The sequence below is a fragment of the Sceloporus undulatus genome, chromosome 4 (genome assembly GCF_019175285.1).
Source record: "Sceloporus undulatus isolate JIND9_A2432 ecotype Alabama chromosome 4, SceUnd_v1.1, whole genome shotgun sequence".
NCBI lineage: Eukaryota > Metazoa > Chordata > Lepidosauria > Squamata > Phrynosomatidae > Sceloporus > Sceloporus undulatus.
The window spans coordinates 184,785,011-184,803,709 of record NC_056525.1 but is presented as its reverse complement, the minus strand read 5'-3'; the positions used below and the strand labels follow the sequence as shown (position 1 = coordinate 184,803,709).

Sequence of the window (18,699 nt, the reverse complement as noted above, 5' to 3'; positions counted from 1 at the left end):
TTAAGTCTACACAAGGAGTGAGTGGGTTTTCCTAGAATTCTACCAACAAGAACACATTCATCAAGTTAAATGGGTAAACATGTTTGCTTAACAAAAATACCAACCCAAACATTCTTCTATTATACATATGTAACACATCAATAGTTGTATCAACAAGAGATGAAATAATTCTAAGTCAGCACAAACTAGTTTGTGGCCTAATCGAAAAAAACAAATGAATTGCATATTAATTCTGTACTAGATGTGTAATAGATAAAAAAATTTAAAGTCCTCATGGCTTAGCAGATGTTCCTTTTTAATGCTCATATGTTCCCGATTTCAGATAACATCAGAATTAGTTTAATTCAATAACATGCTTGTTGGATGACCATAAGCAGTTTACCTCATACCAGCTTTATATTATCTACATTTATAAGCATGTAGCATGAAAGCAATACTTCCTCTTTTTTTCTTTTTCCCCAAAACATACTGCCAATCTCAAGTGGCTTCTTTTGAAAGGAGATCCAACCTTGTACACAATACATTCAGCATTCAGATGTTAACACTGATGTAGTCATGTTTTAGGAATTAATTTTATAAGCATTTCCAGATAACAAAAAGATGGTTCAAGAGGGGAGGTGGGTCATTGAATTAACATACTGTATGTCTCTGAGCAGTTGCTCAACCCTTCAGTACTAAAAATGGATCTTCAGTACTAAAAGTGGATACATAGATTTTCATTTTAAAAATATTCTATTCTTTTCACCCTCCACCCACCCAACATTCATAATTAAGAAGCCTAATTTAGTAGGACAAAAAAGGCTTTTCCTATACTGTTAAAGTATTGTTAGGAACATTGCTGATCTACTGAATATCTTCCAGTCATCAATCAGTAGTCTAACATTGGTGCTTTCCAGACCGCACAAAAGGGCACCCTCATTTTCTGCACGGAGCAGCCTCAGCGGCCAAACCGCACGACTGCTCCGCGCTGCAAAAAGAAACCGCAAAAAGTGGCTTCTTTTTGCGGCGCCATTATGTCGACACAAAGTGCCAATGGCACACTTGCGGTGTCATAATGGCGCTGAGACGTGCAGACACTAAGCAGATGCATGTAGAATGGGCTCCGCCATTTTGTACATGCTCAGCGCATACTAGGGTTAGGGGCGTCCGGAAAGGATGCCCCTTTCTAACCCTAGTACGTGCCGAGCACGTACTTTTTGCCCGTGCAGAACGGGCCATGCTTTCTGCTAATGCAACTGATTATGTGGTACCCTACCTTATTCCCCTTTCCCAAGACAGATGGGAGGGCAAAGACATATTAGGCTATTTGTAATGGAAATAATGCCTTATTTTTCTTTTCAGCTTTCTTGTACTGAAAGTGTAGGAATTCTAACTGAAGTAGCATCACATTTTTAGTTGTTCATTCAAGTTACCTTTGCTGATGCAAATGAAGAAAAGGGATGAATATATGAAGCTTTCTCATTTTGAGAAATGGGCTCAACCTTTGGCCCATTGAACCCAGTATTGTTGGCGGATTGACAGAGGCTCTCCAGGATTTCAGTGGTTATTCTTTCCTAGATGTCCCTTGTAGTCTCCCTGCCTGGTATTGGCCAAGTCCAACCATCTTGAATTTCCAAAACAAGAAAAGATTGAGTGTGTTTACGGTTGTATGGTTGTTGAAAGATCTGGGTTTTCTGCTTTTATTGGGAAGATATATACAAATTAATAATAGTTATCTAAAAAGACAATAAACAGAAGTTTTTAACATCTTCTGATATCATCTTAACAGGAAATACAGTCTATGGGTAAATTAATGAAAAATTAAGAAGATTATGACTAGCGCATAATTTCTTAAAGTCACTTATTTGCATGTGATGACTATATAAATAGAGAAAGTATTTGTATATGTGAAATAGATTTGATCCAAGAAGCCATCTCTATTACAATTTCCAAGCGTCCTGGAAGTAATTACAATTATATGTCTGATTTGAAAGGAAAAAATGAAAGACAAGCATCAGCCTGTAATCTTGTAGCTCATTACTGAGAAGGCCTGAATAACGAGAATCTCTTTCCTGTTTGCAATCCATCTGGTTTGTTGATCCGTAAGAAGAATAAATCTTTATACTTTCAAATTATGTTGGCTATGTATAAGATCCATAGTATAAGTTGCTCTTTCTTGCCAAAAGAAAGCATAAGTGGTTCCCCCAAAGAACCATCATGTTTTGTAGTTATCAAGTTGAACTAGAGGGCTAACAAACAAAGGTGTCATGACCTCCACACTTCAAACAATTTACAACAAAACAAATTCTTTGGTACAAATTCCAGTATAGTACAGTATTCCAAAGCACCATAGTAATCAGTAGTATTAGCAGAAATCATATAAAAATAAATTAGCAGCATCTTGCTTTTAAACAGCAATAAATCCTCTTATCCTCAAATTTAGCTCCTGAATTCAAAATGTTAACTTCCAACAGGAATAGGTGTATCGAATCAATGGCACAGAAGGTATTTAGTTTCCATTGGTTCAATGGGTATACCACAGTGGTACCCCGGGTTACGAAATTAATTCGTTCCGCGGTTAATTTCGTAACCCGAAATACCTTCGTAAGCCGAATTCCCATAGGCGCTAATGGAAAAATAGCTCTCTGCTGCCCTCCGGTGGCGGAAAATAGCGCCGCGGTTTTTTCGTAACCCGAAGAAACCTTCGTAAGCCGAAGCAATAAATCCCTATGGGATTTTTTCGTATCCCGAAAAATTCGTAACCCGGCGCATTCGTATCCCGGGGTACCACTGCATACTCTTTTTGGAACTAAAAATTAGATTTAGACTTAGGTTCTAAAAGGGTTATTGAATTATCCATTATTTGACACCTAATTCTATCCTGTTAGAATTCATTAATTGATCTTTACTGTAAAGAAATCTTATGGCTTGCACTGTAGGGAAAAATCTTTTGTGTTGTTTTTCTTACTCTCTTTAATATAAAATATATAAAAGCAACAGTATAACTGATGGATGATCTGTGGGCAATCATTTGCTACAGAATGTGCCAAACCTGTCTTCAAAGCCCATGTACCAGAGATTTTTTTAAATACATAGTAAAGAATCTAGCAAGAAAAACATGCATTATTAGTAAACACAGGTTTATTGGCTGAACATCTGAAGAGATTAAAGAATGTAAATAATTACCTCTGAAGTCAATTGTAATTTATGTTATAAAAATTGTCTCCAGATTTTGTCTTTTTTCCTGTATTCTGGCCTTTCTTTAAGAGTTTTTCTCTCCAATACTTTGAAGTTCTAGTTATCCTGACACTGGATAAACAGGCTGTGAGGGAGTCAGTCCATGCCAATCAGCTGACCTGATGCACATGAAAGTACTTTTCTTGTTGATTTCTACAGATTATCCTTAGAAAACAAAAACTATTGCAGAGAAACTCTACATATTATAAATCACCTATTTATTATTGTAGATATTGGCTAACCAAGACACTTGTATTATGAATAAGCCTCAGCAGCAGAAGCCAAGATATGACTTAAGATACTGTTTCTGCTGTATTCTGTTACCTATTTTAGAAGTACATACAAGACAGGAATCAAGAGAAGATGAATCACAGCAGTTGGTGATTGTTATTATTCTGTTGTCAACTTCTACATATGGGAACACTATGAATGAGAGACCTCCAAGTTGCCCTGTTATCAACAGCCCTGCTCAGGTCTTGTAGACTCAGGGCTATGGCTTCCTTGATTGAGTCTATCCATCTGGGATGCTGCCTTCCATTTTTCCTACCATTTACTTTACCAAGCATTATTGTCTTTTCTAGTGATCCATGTCTTCTCATGATATGCCCAAAATATGACAGTCTCAGGTTAGTCATCTTGGCTTCTATGAAGAACTCAGGCTTGATTTCCTCTAACACCCATTTATTTGTTTTTTTAATAGTCTGTGGTATCACATTTCAAATCTTCCTATCAGCTTTGTTCACTGTCCAGCTTTCACAGGCACACAAAGAATTTGGAAATACTGTATGATTGTATGGACAATCTTGAATTTAATGTTCAATGATACACAGTAGGACCTGGCCATCTGCAGGCATGCTGTCCATGGATTTGAACATCTGCAGATAGCAAGCCCCATTGTACCTCATGGTGGCGCACACAGGTGTGCATATATTGTGCAGCCATTAAGGAAAATGGGACTTGTGGTCCCACATTTTTCATATCTGCCAGGGGGTGGGTCCAGAACAGACCCCCTATGAATACAAAGGTCCAACTGTATCTTTACACTTTACAATCTAATCTAGTTCTTTCATAGCTGCCCTTCCAAGTCCTTGTTTTCTTTTGATTTTACAGTTGCATTCCCCATTCTGATTAATGACTGAATCAAGGGATGGAAAATTCATATTTCAGTGGCCTGTTGTGTGTCCCAACACCTTGTGAAAATAGCAGAGCTTTCTCTGTAGCAGCACCTTGACTGTAGAACTCCCTACCCAAGGGATTTTGGCAGGCCTCATCTCTTTTCAGCTTCTAGCAGGCAACCAAAACAGTGCTGTTCCACATACCATTTAATGTTTAAAATTACTGTTTTTACTGTTTCAAAGGTGGATTCTAGGATTATTTTTAGACTGCTTTTTAAAAGTTTTTAAAGAGCATTTTAAAATGTTTTAAAATGTTTTATCTTTATATTGTTTTAATTGGTTTTTATTTGTTTGTCACCTTAGACGTTGGGAGCCCTTAGGAACTGGGAGGTAATACTGAAATGCTTTAAATAATTAAAAATGGTGGGATACAGACCGCCCCAAAAGGGTGATCTCCCGCTGTCCTGGTTTGCTCCACGAGGGAGCCGCAGCAGACAAACTGCGTGGCTCCATCACGGAACAAAAAGAACCCTTAAAAACCAGATTGTTCTTGCGGTGCCTTTGTGACGCCGCAATGCGCCAATGGTGTACTTGCGGCATCACAAACGCTCCAGGATGTGCAGACGCTAAGTGTCTGTCATGTCAAAATGGCGGTGCCCATGTGTACAGGGCGCCACCATTTTGACGTACAGAGTAAGTACTCGGGTTAGGGAGCGTCTGAATGGTGCATGCTCCCTAATCCTAGTATCGCCGCCAGCACGCTACAAAATGGAGGTATGTATCCCACCATAATAACATTTCATTGCCAACTTTAAGTTTATAGAAATCATCTGTGGTCTTTATTTTGTTTTCCTAAAGCTCAACTGTAAATCTGCCTTTGCACTTTCTTCCTTGACTTATTTCAATAATTGTTCCAAGTCTCTGCTACTAGTAGTATGATGTCATTGCACGTCTTAAATTATTAAAGTGTCTTCCTTTAATTTTCATGCCTCCTTCCTCCAAGTTAAACAGATAGGATGATAAAATGCAGCCTTACTTGACCCTCCTCCCTTACCAATTGGAAACCATTCCATTTCTCCATATTCTGTCCTGACGGTAGCTTCTTGTCCTGAGTACAAGAGAATCAAATCAGGACAATCAAATGTTATGACACATCCATTTCTTCAAAAGCCGTCCAATGTTTTTCATGATCAACACAAACAAAGGCTTTGTTATTATCTATAAAGCACAGGTTGATCTTCTTCTGAATTTTTTTGGTGCCCTCTACTATACCATGTGTGCTGGCAATATGAACTCTAGTGCCTTTCATTTTCCTGAACCCAGTTTGGACAGTGATGCTAGAGATAAGATATTCTCAAGTACACTAGAAGAACAGGCCAAAATTAAGATGTTCTCTTCCATTAAGAGTATCACAAACAATTCCTAATGGAAAACATACAGAAGCTAATACAGCTCATCCATGTGGCTTGGTTTAGATTCATCCACAAGGTCACTATCAGTTGAAGTCAACTCAAGAGCCTTTAATAACAATAAGATTCATCCGCCAAATATTTGCTTTAAGAACCATCATTTCTAATGCACCTATTTAAAAAGATCATGATCCCTCCCTGAAGGCATAAATAGTAGCTTAATCAATTGTACCTACTGGGCATCTCACTGGCAGCAAAGATGGCAAGTGATGTTAGGGCAAAGTGGCAGTATGGCAGCTAAGTAAAAATTGGGTGGAGGGGGCACAGGCAACACCAGAGTAGAGGAAAAACAGAATATAATAGGCTCAATATATTTCAATCCCAATCTTTTGAGCAATGTACCGGGAGTAAGGAAATGGCCAGAAGGCACCACGATCTAGCCACGTTATTGAAGCTAAGCAGATTTGGGGTCACTTGTGTGGCTGGCAGATTACTTGGAACCCATATATATAGAGAGAGAGCTATGAGTTCCATGGTAGATTAGATGACTATAAAAAGTAGTAAATAAATTTCCACAAGCTTTATTCTTGTACCCCTGAGAAAATACAATCTGAAATGTATAATGCATTTTATATCTCTTATCAAAGTTTTCTTTTGAGATTTTGTCTTCTCTCTCTCTCTCTTTCTTCCACTTCTCTTAGAGCACAACCACAAATTGGTGTAAGAGTGGATGAGAGAGAACAAACAGACATGGAAATTAGGACTCTCAGGCAGAAGTTTGCATGAAAACTAGGTGTTTTTGATGTGATGCATATGCTGTACTGATAGAGAACAAGTTATTTTTTATTATGACATTGTCTGCCATTAAATATTGTCCTTTAAAGCTGCCTATATGTAAATGCCATGTTACACAAGTTTATCTAAGCACACACACTGTGATGTACAATATAAGAAAATATATATGGACATATAACTACCACACCTCGACAGTCTCAAGCAGAAACATTTCAGAGCATCTGATTCTTCAGAGCACTCATAATTCATCTGTGTGGTCTTCAGGCTGGGAATATTGTTAACTAAACTCAGCTGTGGAATCCATCAGTCTCTGTGGAAGAGAGCACAAGCAGTACAGATTAGTTTTATTTATGTTCTGGATTTGGAATTGGTGGTGTTGGAGATAATGAATGAGATGTTGTTTCCTTTATGTTTTGGTTTTATCTTATAACTTGGAAACAATTTTGTCTTAATAAATAAAGCAAAATTAAATTATATTATAACATGGACACTTTAAAGGGAAACATAAATCACTTTAGATGAGATTATCATGTATTTGCCTTAATTTATAAACTGAGAGTACAGAAGAAGAAGAAATACCAGGGTGGAATTTTGTGTTAGATCATCATTTTGATGATTTCCACCTATATGGCTTCTGATAGGGATGCAATCAGATTCAGTTAGGTCCATACTCCAGGAATGGATAGGTCCTTCAGAACAGTTCAGGTGCTTCCTGAGTTGCTAATGGAAGCAAACCTTGGTCCAGAGAAAACCTTGAGGGAATTTCAGTGCTGGAAAGCTAGAATCTGGCAACAAAAATATCCTTTCTGTGTAAAAATATCCAAGGGAGAAGAAGAGAGTGGGGTAGGGTAACTGATAGGTTCACCTTCAAATCCTTGGGCATATGTTTCCAAGTGTCCCAGGGATATCCCTCCTTTGAGGGCCAGAAAGCATGTCTCTTAGGCGGGATACAGACCGCCGCTTTGCGGCAGTCTCCCGCCGGCGCCATTTGCTCCGCGCGGGAGCTGCAGCAGCCAAACCGCGTGGCTCCCACGCGGAGCAAAAAAGAAGCTCCATCTCGGAGCTTCTTTTTGCGGCGCCTTTATGATGTCGCGAGGCGCCGCTGGCACATTCACGACGTCATAGGCGCCGCGACACGTCTGGACGCTGTGCATCCAGTACATAAACATGGCAGCCCCCATGTGGAAGGGGCGCCGCCATGTTGTACGTATTCTATACGTACTAGGGTTAGGGGGGTGCAGAAGCACCGCCCCTTCCTAACCCTAGTACGTATAGAAGACATACTATATGGTGGTTTGTATCCCGCCTTAGTTTTGGCAAGTATCCCTTATTGTAAGGAATTCCCCCTATCTGAGGGCTTCTCTTTTTATATGGGCTCAACAGAATGCCAACAATCCTCTATTTTGGGGAATAAGACCTTAAAGGCAGAAATGCCTACATCATTTATGAACTGCACAAAATTTTAAAGAGAAATACATACTAGGTTAACTAAAATTAATAATGTCATGTAGTATTTAGATATAAATTTGTTAATATCTGTAGCTGCTTCCTGATAGTCAACTCCACATGAGCATATCTTGAACTTTGACTATCACTTATTGCTATTATGAAAATATGGCAACACTTCTTGTGTTACCGGATGGTCGATGATCACTGTGGTTTGGGAAAGTAATTTTAGTTATTTTAAAAAATCAAGAAGTGCGCTATTTTCTCTCAGCTTTTTAAATTGCTATGTCATGGTGAGACTCCCCCCCCCCCCCCACTTAGTATTCAAAGTAGGATGGCTTCTTCTTTGTTTCTCTCTCTTGCTCTGGTTCAATGAATCATTCCAGAAAGAAAGGAATTTCACATTTATTCATCAGAGGTTTAAATTTGCTGCAATTTAGTTCCAAGTGTGTAGTTGTGCCTTCAAGTAATTTTCAACTCCTGTTGACCCTAAGGCAAACCTATCATTGATTTTTCTTGGTAAATGTCTTTACAGGGGGTTTGCCATAGCCATCCTCTGAGGCTGAGAGAGTGTGATTTTCCCAAAGTCACCCAATGGGGTTCCATGGCTGAGCAGGGATTTGAACCCTGGCCTCCAGAGTCATAGGCCAATGCTCAAACCACAGCACCCCACTTGTTCTCAGGTATGTATATGATACATAATTAAGTAGTAACTTTATTTTCACTTTCATAAGAAGAAAAGAAATAATTTTCATTTGAATTTGTGTTTGGGTGAGCATGCCTGTGGTTTTCTTTTAACTTGAGTAGTGCTTCCTTATTATTCACACATAATTCACATTTTTAATTTTTTAAAAAGCCTCAGATTAGATTTCATGCTTCATAACTCCCTAGGCCCTGAACCTATCCCCCTGAAATTTTGCAGCTTTCTCACCTGGGACACTTCTATGTTATGTGCCATTTCCATGTAAATTGTCCTAAAATCAGGAGCAAGAGTGAAAAAGCAAATCATCCCCTTTCCCAAAAAAAATAAATAAATAAAATAAAAATTCCCCTCCCACATGCTGCATCTATTCTTATGCAACCTTGAAAGCTTAATAGTGATGCCTCAGTCATGTACAATCTTGTATAATAAACATAAGCAGCTGAAGGAGACTGTGTGCATCCTTTCTTGATATCTTCTGAAATGAAAAGTTCTTGCAAAACAATAACACATCCATTAATATATAAATAAATACTGAATGAATATTTTTCTAAAATGTGAAAGCAGAACCATTCCTAAGGGGATACTAAGCCTGCCAATTTCATGAAGTTCTGGGGGGGAAATAGTTATAGAAATTTTTGCATTGCCAGTTATAGGCTGGGAGGCACATATCTTTGGATTCCCGCATCTTCTCAGGTTCAGGACCTCAGTCAAAGCAGACTGGCTCTAAATCAGTCAAACTAAAAGCAGTCTATTTTTGTAAGTGCTGAATTTGGTATGAACCCAGACATATCTAGTTTCCACTATTAGGTAAAAAACATATTATCCCCAAAATAGGACTTTGACATCCCATGTCAAAATTCACATGCAAAAGTATGTGAGTTTGTAACTACCACACAGATCATGGTATGCAAAAATCAGTGTGACTGTGGATAACAATAAAAGTCAAATTAACTTTAATTATATAAGTCAAGCTATGGATGAGTCTAGTCTTAGATGCAGTGAAATAAACCAGAGATTTGGCATTGAATTGTGTCTCTTAATGATCCTGTAGGCTGATTAAAAGGTTTACATTTGTTTAAAATTGTTTTCAAAATATTTGCTTAGAATGTTTTAATTTCAGCTCTCTTTGCTTTAGGTGTGGAATGTAGTATTCTGAGGCATGAATTCTGACTCTGCGTGCAACATAATGGAAAAGAAGCAATTTCTCCAAAACCAAGCTAAGGAGCCTTATGAAGAGGAAAAAAGAGATTATGCAAGGACATGTAGTAACTGCAGTTCAAATTTAATATCTCCAAGAGTCTTTCCTCCTTTGTCCTATCCACCATGTATGAATATTTATGGTGGCAATGACTGGGAAGTTTCCCAGGAGCTAAGACTTCAGGAACTTGAAGAAGCCAAAGCCAGGGCAGCCCAAATGGAGAAGACCATGCGCTGGTGGTCAGACTGCACTGCCAACTGGCGGGAGAAATGGAGCAAAGTAAGAGTAGAAAGAAATAAAGCTCGTGATGAGGGGAGGCAACTGAAGCTTAAGCTGGAAGAGTCAATAAAACAGCTAAGTGCCCTGAAAAAAATAAATGAAGCTTTACTTGCTGAAAAGGAGGAAATGGGAGCTCAAAACATTTGGAAAAATAGCTTTAGTTCTTCTGAAATGTGTTGGAGGAAAAATGATTGTTTAGAACCTTTGGAGAAAGATTCTGTTAAACTTGCCCAGAACAAAAAGATTTTTGAATTAGAAAGTATCTGCCAGGTAAGTAAATATGTGAGTTATTTAAATAAATAAATATCCAAACTAAAAATAAGTAAAAATAAATATCCACAGTTTTAAACACACCAAATATGGAATCCCATACCTACAAACCAGGCAGAAAATCCCACTAAACCCAAGCCTAGCTATCTTCTGAGTAGACACAAACAGTGCGCCCGGGCCATGCGTGGACACATTTTATGCAGCTTCCAGCTTATGCGAAAACTGCATGGGGAATAAAACAATGGTGTGCGCACCTGTGGCATGCACACACCATGCCATGCCACCACATACACACACCACATTATTTCCTATGGGGCTCAAGCATAGGTGGACTTTCCCTTGCGCGGAGGGATCCAGAACGAATCCCCCACGTAAGCAGAGGATCCACTGTATAAGGTTATGGTATAGTGTTGTTTCTAATATTTCTGATGTGTATGTTTGTCAGAAGACCAGACTCCACCCCTATATCTCCATATTTGTAGCCTTTACCCCTTCCCTTCCATTAAAATATTGTTCTTGCTGTTGTGTGCCATCAAGTCATTTTCAACTTTCAACCTATCACAGGGTTTTCTTGGCAAGATTTGCCTTTGCCTTCCCCTAAGCCTGAGAGAGTGTGGCATGTCCAAAGTCACCAGTTTTCAATGGCTGAACAGATTTGAACACTGGTCTCTAGAGTTGTAGTCCAATATTCAGACCACTACACCATGGTAGCTCTGCCTTGTTATTGAATATTTAATGGTGCAATATTTTCAGTTCAATACATTGTCCCCACATCATTTCAGTGTTGTGAAAGTATGCTACAAAACCTATACAAGTTAGTTTTTGTTAATAAGTGCACCTTTCATTTCAGGAAGTTTATGCAAGTGGACATCCTTTAAGAGATCATCAGGATATGAGAATTAATCTTGAAATTCTTGATTCTGGAGACAAATACATTCCAGTGTTTCAGGAAAATTCTAACAGAAGCAAAGATGACCCAATACATTGTCAGAATGATGAAACAGTACATGTATCAGTGTTGCATCTGCAACTCCATGAATCACAGAAAACCTTACAGAAGGAGCAAAAGTACGTAAAAATCTATTTCCTTTCGTTGGAATTTTTTTTCCAAGAAATATTTTAATATGGACCTCCTTGCAGTCCATTTTGGAATTAAATTATAAAATACATTGCAATGATGGAAAGGCTAGACCCAGTGTCAAATTCCCCATGACATGGTTCATATTTTACTCTTAGATATATCAGTCTTGTTATGTCTGCAATGGGTGTTTGAGAACAAACTAGGAAAATTGTGACATGTCTTTCTAAAATGTCTGTACAAGTTCTCTGACTGGTTATCATTGTGCTTTAGGGTTTCTCTTGCAACATTTTAAAAACATCCTATTGACAGAGGAGAGTAGCACTGAATATAATTTATTCTCTAATTTACTGGCAGCAACTGTTGCTAACAATACTAAATATTTATTAGCTGCCAAAAGTGTGCACCGTATATACTCAACTATAAGTCAGCTTCATATATAAGTCAAGGGCAGGTTTTGGAGCCAAAATTATGGATTTTGATATGACCCACGGTCAAGTCGAGGGTAAAATTTAGGGGCATGTAACAAAGGATCTAAAGGATGAAGAAAAGGATAACAATGCCAAAGAACTTAGAAAATTCAGGCAGGAATAACTGTTCATACTAAAGATTGGATGAACGAGAGAATAGAGGGGGTGGGGATCAGTGCTTCCATTATAGATTACGTTTTTGCCTTTTATAAGGGGACGGTTCCTTTTTTAAAATAAGAGTTGAAGTACAGTACTTACATTGACCCATAAATAAGTTGACCCAGGCTTTTAGGGTTAGTTTTTTGACCAAAATTTCTAGACTTATACCTGAATATATACAGTAAGTAGCTAGACAAAACACAAGAAAGATTTATGCCCAGACAGAATATTATTTTAAGGGGCAGTGCAGGAGTACAACACCAATACCCAGTGGACTGATTTCATTTCCCCCAAAATATGAACTTAGGCACATGCATACAGAAATAGTTCCATAATAAACTGTGATTTAATGCATACATGGCTATTCAAGTGAATTTCGATGCATATTGACCCTATCATGTGGCTTTCTTGGCAAGATTTATACAGAGGAGGTTTGCACAGGCTTCCTCTAAAGCTGAAAGAGTGTGGCTTACTCAAGAGCATTCAGTGGATCTCCATGGATAAGTGGGTATCCAAACCCTGGTCTTCAAGAGTCCTAGTCTCACAATACCACACTGGCTCTTATATTTACATACTGCATGCCATAGGATCATTAAGTTGGAAGAGAGCACAAGGGCCATCCAGTCCGACCCCCAGCCATGCAGGAACACAGAATCAAAGCACCCACAACAGATAGCCATTTGGATGAGCAAACTGAAGATTTTAACTGAAGAATGACCAGGAAGCTATATTAAAATACAGAGAAGATGAAAAATTTCCATTAAATGACTTCTGGGAAAACATTTCCCCCTCTCCAGTATAATGACTAGATATTAAAAAATCTGCATGATGTTTATTTGGTTAGGAGTCATATGATTATATTGCTTATAATAAAAATGAATAATTACAGTTCTTCAAGTGTAGATTTGTATTGGGGAAGTAGATTAATATAGGAGGAAAATAATGATTCTATTTTTAAAATTAAAAAAGTATGGGTGACAGGAAAAGCTGGGAAACTAAAGGAGCTGGGAAACTAAAGGAGCAGTTATTTCTCATGGAGAAATAATGTAGATATTCATTACTGGTTGTAATGATTCCTTATTTAATGTTATGAGATTACTATTTTGAGATCTTTGTGTTCTATATCAGCCTCTTTGTAAATAGACCATTATGTGTCTTGACACTATTCAAGGGAATGATCCAGTCAAAGTGATACACATTTAAGTCCCCTTGATATCACTGTGTTGTTCATGTCCAGCATATTCAATTATATATGAAAAGGCAAACAATAAATTTCACAAAATGTTATAAGTAATTTTCAAGAGCACTTATTTCAGTTACATAGGGATAGTATTCAAGTTTCATATTTGTAAATTTTATTGTTCCTCACCTGGAGTTATTTGCATTCCATTTCACAGTTCATCAAAAATCATTCCACAGTAACTGACAGTATGCCCCCCCCCCTTCATACCATACTAGGAGGAATTAGAAAAACAGACCCATTGATATGGTTCTTTCCAAATGAACAAAATTTGGGCAAAATTTATATGGGAAGGAACAATGTGTCAAAATACATTCTAATTTTATCATGCTTTCTTGCCCAGAAGTGCTGTTCCAAATGGCGAAAGATCTCAGTTTGCTATACTATGTGACTATTTCAGGGCCTCAGAACTGTTTTTACAGTAGAAGATGATACATTATTGTCATGTTTTACAAAATAGGGAAACCCAATACATTGCATTAAAACAATAATCTTCATTGTAGTCAGCAGCATCATCTTCATCATCTGAAATCGGTAATATGAGTACCATGAAACCAGTAGCGAAATAGTGATCATTTTCTGTACTTCTGATTGATAATTCCTAAAGGGGCTTTAATTCTTAGGCATCTTAGTGGTCCAAGTCTACCTGACCATTTTAGAAGGGGCTCATCTCACTCTGCTAGTCAGTGTTTTCATCACCTATGTAGTATAGTGGTTTGAGCAGTGGACTTCAACTCTGGAGACTCTGGAGATCAGAGTTTGATTACCCGCTTGGCCATGGAGACCCACCTTGGGCAAGTCATACATTCTCAGCCACAGAAAACCCCATTATAGGGTTGCCTTAGGGTTACCATAGATGACTTGAAGATACACAACAACAACAGCACCACCTTACATTTAACATATTTTGTGACTGGTCATTTGGAGGTAAACATGGGCCTCCTTTGCAAGTCGAATTGTTGATGCATATACCTCTGACTGTAGGAAGGTTAATTTTAGGGAAGGTACATTAGTCTTACCCTCTAGCTTTACCCAGTGTAACTGGCCTCGTTCTTTATTTATGTATTGTGAAAGTAGCATAGGATTAAACTCCTTTAAATTAATCTTGCACAACATTGTGAATAATTTATTGTCACGTGCTTCAGTCTCAGATATAATCCAACAGACACCATTAGAACAGTATTAGCAAAACTACATATGCTTTGGCTTACACTGCTCCCTCGGGTTACGAAATTAATTCGTTCCGCGGCCGCTTTCGTAACCCGAAAAGCCTTCGTAAGCCGAATTGCCATAGGCGCTAATGGGGAAAAGCCGCGTTTCGTGCGAAAAAGCGCCGAAAAGCACCAAAAAATTTTTTCGTAACCCGAAATAAATTCGTAACCCGAAACAATTATTTCCAATGGGATTTTTTCGTATCCCGGAAATTTCGTAACCTGGGTATTTCGTATCCCGAGGTACCACTGTACTAAGATTCAGGACTGGGCTGCCCATTGCATTTGGAAATCTTACTCTTTCTGTGCTAATGCAACTATAGCAGTAGGACAGGTCAAACAATATAGTCCTAGAGACAATGTAATCTTCTGAAATCCTGTTTTTTGTTGCACTGTAGGATCCGCTCATCTCTGGAAAAAGAAATAGAGAAGGTAAAGTCAGAGAGATCTCTGTGGAAATGGAAATATGAGGAGTTACAAAAGAACAAGCAGGAAAAGCAGGTATCTTACAAAAAGAAATTGTCATGGGTAATGGAAAAATGCATGGATACACCTCCTGTTTTAGTTTTTGTGTAAAAAAAATACAGGCATGCCCACTGATTGTATTTAAGTAGAATGGAGGATAAACTCCCCATTACTTTGTTTTTATTACTTATTTCTGACTTGCATTTACACCACCAGGTTTCTAATAGATAATACCCAACAGTAATACTATAATTATCTGCTTGAAATGTCACTATTCAGTGGCTTCATGTCTGTCCATTTCTGTTCATCCTTATCTAGGATACCTGCATGTATAGAGAAAAAAGGTGTGTAAAAAGCATTTGGATCTAACTGTGTGCAGATGAAGATGCATAGCAGCTCAGCATAATAGCAGCTAGCAATATTTGCAGCAGAATTAATGCCCTTAGGCTTGTATCTAGAAAAGTGTGACTCTATTCAGTGAAGAGGTCTTTCTTGACCTCCTTTTCATGAAAGCTCCTGGATGCCTCGTTCCAAATACCAGCAGGATACAGGGACAGTTAGAACTGGGGAGAGAGTTGTCCTTGAACAACCAAAAGTATATTGCCACTTGCTGAAGGCACATTTATATCTAGCCTATTTAAAAGCCAATTAACTAACACAAACCCAGAAAGAGACCTGATCACATAAGTTGAGGTGAAGAGAACATTGTTTAGATTCAAACAAAATCCAAGAAAATTGTTCAGGTTATGTGTCCAGAGATAGCCATGTTAGCTAAGCAGCAAACCCTACCTAAATCCAAAATACGCACAACAGTAATAACTTTATTCAGCCATACAAAAGGGACAAAATATATTGTGCAAATGACAGCCAAATTCAAATTGTTTCATCTTTGCTGGAGGTGAAAGCATCAGACAGTAAAGCCCAATCCATTTGCTCTCTCTAATTCAGGATTGCCTAGTTGTGACTGAGTTTTGACACTCAATGTACCTATATATTAGTCATAAAATCCAAAGCCAAGTTTAATCCTCCCCCCTTGTTGCAATCCTGAATGAATTTACTTGGGAGTACATGTCATTGAGCTCACTGAGACTTTCTTCTTAACTGATACATATATAGAAAGATACAGCTGTCAGATCTTTATGTTGCTTTCTGGTGTTCCATTAAAAAGAGTTGCTGAAATATTATTGTGGAACTCTTACCACAGAAACATGTATGTTCTCTTGCTGACCACTGGTGTGCAGTATAGACTTGCAAATGGCATGGATTCCCACAGAAAATGAATTTGTTCATTATGATACTTTACTAAAAAAAAAAAAGCTTTCTTGCATGATTTGACTATACAGCTAGTTGTGATAACAGATATATGGAATTAACTTGGTGGAAAATACAACATGTTTTCCTCCAGGGAGTCTTGAGGAAAATAAAGCCACGTTCCACAGGCAAATCTAATTGAACAGAAATTGAGAGCCAGGGGTGGGGGGGGGGGGTATTTCTAGATAAAACCTTTACTGAGTAATTACAGTGTCACATGGAATTTTATGAAATGCGTAGACACTTTCCATCTCCAGCCCTCACATGTTTTCCCACTGCTTCTTCTGTCTTTTCATACCTGAGAAAAATATCATACCACTAACAGAAAAAAAGACAGAATAGATGGCCTTTTTTCCCTTCTGAGTGGTAGAAGCACTTCCATCCAAAACATGCAGAATCTGAAGTTTTTAACCAAATGAAAGGATAAATGTATCATTCTTAAAAACATTATAAAACTGCACATGCACTGAGTTAGTATTTTGATTGCATAAAGTATTTGAAATATGAGTGCAACTCGTAATTATCACTCTGCTTTAGCCTGTCTTCAGGTATTATATAATATCAATCATCATCTTGCACCATTAAGTTCCACATTGTTTTTATTTATTGAAAGGCTAGAACTATGTATGAAATATATATCTGAGATAAACTGAAGATTTCTCCTTCTATAATACATGGCAAAGGAATCAAATTATTGAGTGATTCCACAGCAAATGAATGCTAGATACTTTGAAGGCTGTGACACACCTAGAACTGTTAAATCCAAATCATTTTCTACAAGTTGCATGTAACTGGATTTCATTTGAACACAGAAATTGTACCAGTATCATAGAATCATAGAATCGTAGAGTTGATAGAGACCACAAGGGCCATCCATTCCAACCCCCTGCCATGCAGGAAATCCCAATCAAAGCATACCCAACAGATGGCCATCCAAAGCAGAATATAGTGGCACTATTACTTCTCTTGATCTAGACACTATACTTTTATTGATGCAGACTAAAATGGCATTGGCCTTTTTAGCTGCTGCATCACATTCTTGACTCATGTTCAACTTGTGGTCTACTTGGACTCCTATATCTCTTTCATAGGTAGTCTTGTTCAGCCCCATCATGTCCCCCATCATGTATCTGTGCATTTTTCTGCCCTAAGTGCAGTTTCTCTGTGTTGAATTTCATTTTGTTAGTTTTGGCCCAGCTTTCTAGTCTATTCAGGTCATTTTGAATTTTGATCCTGTCCTCTGGAGTACCTAATGATCTCACCACTTGCACCCCACTAACCAAGTCATCCTTGTTGGTTAGGATCAGATCTAAAATAGCTGACCCCCTTGTTGTGTCTTCCACCTTTTGGACAATGAAATTATCTTCGAGGCAAGTGAGGAATTTGCTAGACCTTGAGGATTTTGCTGAGTTTCACTTCCAGCAAATATCAGGATAGTTGAAGTCGCCCATCACTACTACATCTCTCCTTCTAAGTGTATGGTCATCTGTTCTAGAAAGGCGTCATACAATTTCTCCATCTGACTTGGGGGTCTGTAGTACACTCCCACGATAATATCCTTGTTGTTTCCCTCTCCTTTAATTTTTATCCCGATGCTCTCCACCTGGCTGCGCCAGCGACACAGGCGCCCTTCCGCGGTGCCAAGACATCACGTCCACGCCGCCCTGTTTGGAGGCAGTGCGATCATGACGTCCTAATGGTAGTGCCCATGTAGAATGGGTGCTGCCATTTTGTACGTACTGTGTACATACTAGGGTTGGGGGCATCTGGAAGAGACGCCCCTGGGCAACCCTAGTATGTACGGAGTGGAAAGGGCCTAAAATACTTAAATTATATCTGTAGTCTGCATCAGTTTATTATATAGTTGGCATCAGTTTATTATTATGTCTGCATCAAAGTCTTTAACTGCTACTTTTTAACCAAGGCTTAGAACAGCCATACTCAGCAAAAGGAACACCAGTTGGCCATAAGCCTTGAACTCTCCTTGTGAACATAACACATTAATTGCAGTTAATAGGATAAAGAGAGAGAATGGGGAGGGAGGAATTGTTGCTGTTATTTTGTTGAATTGTATGACATAGGATGCAATTTTTTGGGTAAAAATTAAATAATAGAAAAAGTCAGATAAAACATCTACACTGACACCTATTTATATCACACTAAAAAGCTTATAGCAACAAGATGTTTCTTTAATTGCTGCTTTCCATAAACTCCTCTCTTACTAAAATTGCCCTTCCTCACCGCTACATGCATTTACCCTTTACTAGCCTCTTAGCCAGATAAAGTGGGCCCTTTGCATACGCGGGGATCCATTCTGGACACACACACCCCACA

The 18,699-nt window shown here is 38.3% G+C and overlaps 1 protein-coding gene across 1 annotated transcript; it reads left to right on the top strand.

Annotated features, from left to right (window-relative positions):
• The first annotated feature begins 9,870 nt into the window (after positions 1-9,870).
• Positions 9,871-15,165, top strand: LOC121929111 (coiled-coil domain-containing protein 102B-like). Its single transcript, XM_042464427.1, has 3 exons — positions 9,871-10,431; positions 11,282-11,499; positions 14,988-15,165. The coding sequence occupies exons 1-3, from the start codon at positions 9,871-9,873 to the stop codon at positions 15,163-15,165; spliced, it is 957 nt and encodes a 318-aa protein (XP_042320361.1).
• The last annotated feature ends 3,534 nt before the right edge of the window (positions 15,166-18,699 follow it).

Coding starts and splice junctions, on each gene's coding strand:
- LOC121929111 (XM_042464427.1), top strand. CDS start 9,871: ATGGAAAAGAAGCAATTTCTCCAAAACCAAGCTAAGGAGCCTTATGAA. Junction 10,432..11,281: donor AATTAGAAAGTATCTGCCAG/GTAAGTAAATAT, acceptor CTTTCATTTCAG/GAAGTTTATGCAAGTGGACA. Junction 11,500..14,987: donor ACCTTACAGAAGGAGCAAAA/GTACGTAAAAAT, acceptor GTTGCACTGTAG/GATCCGCTCATCTCTGGAAA.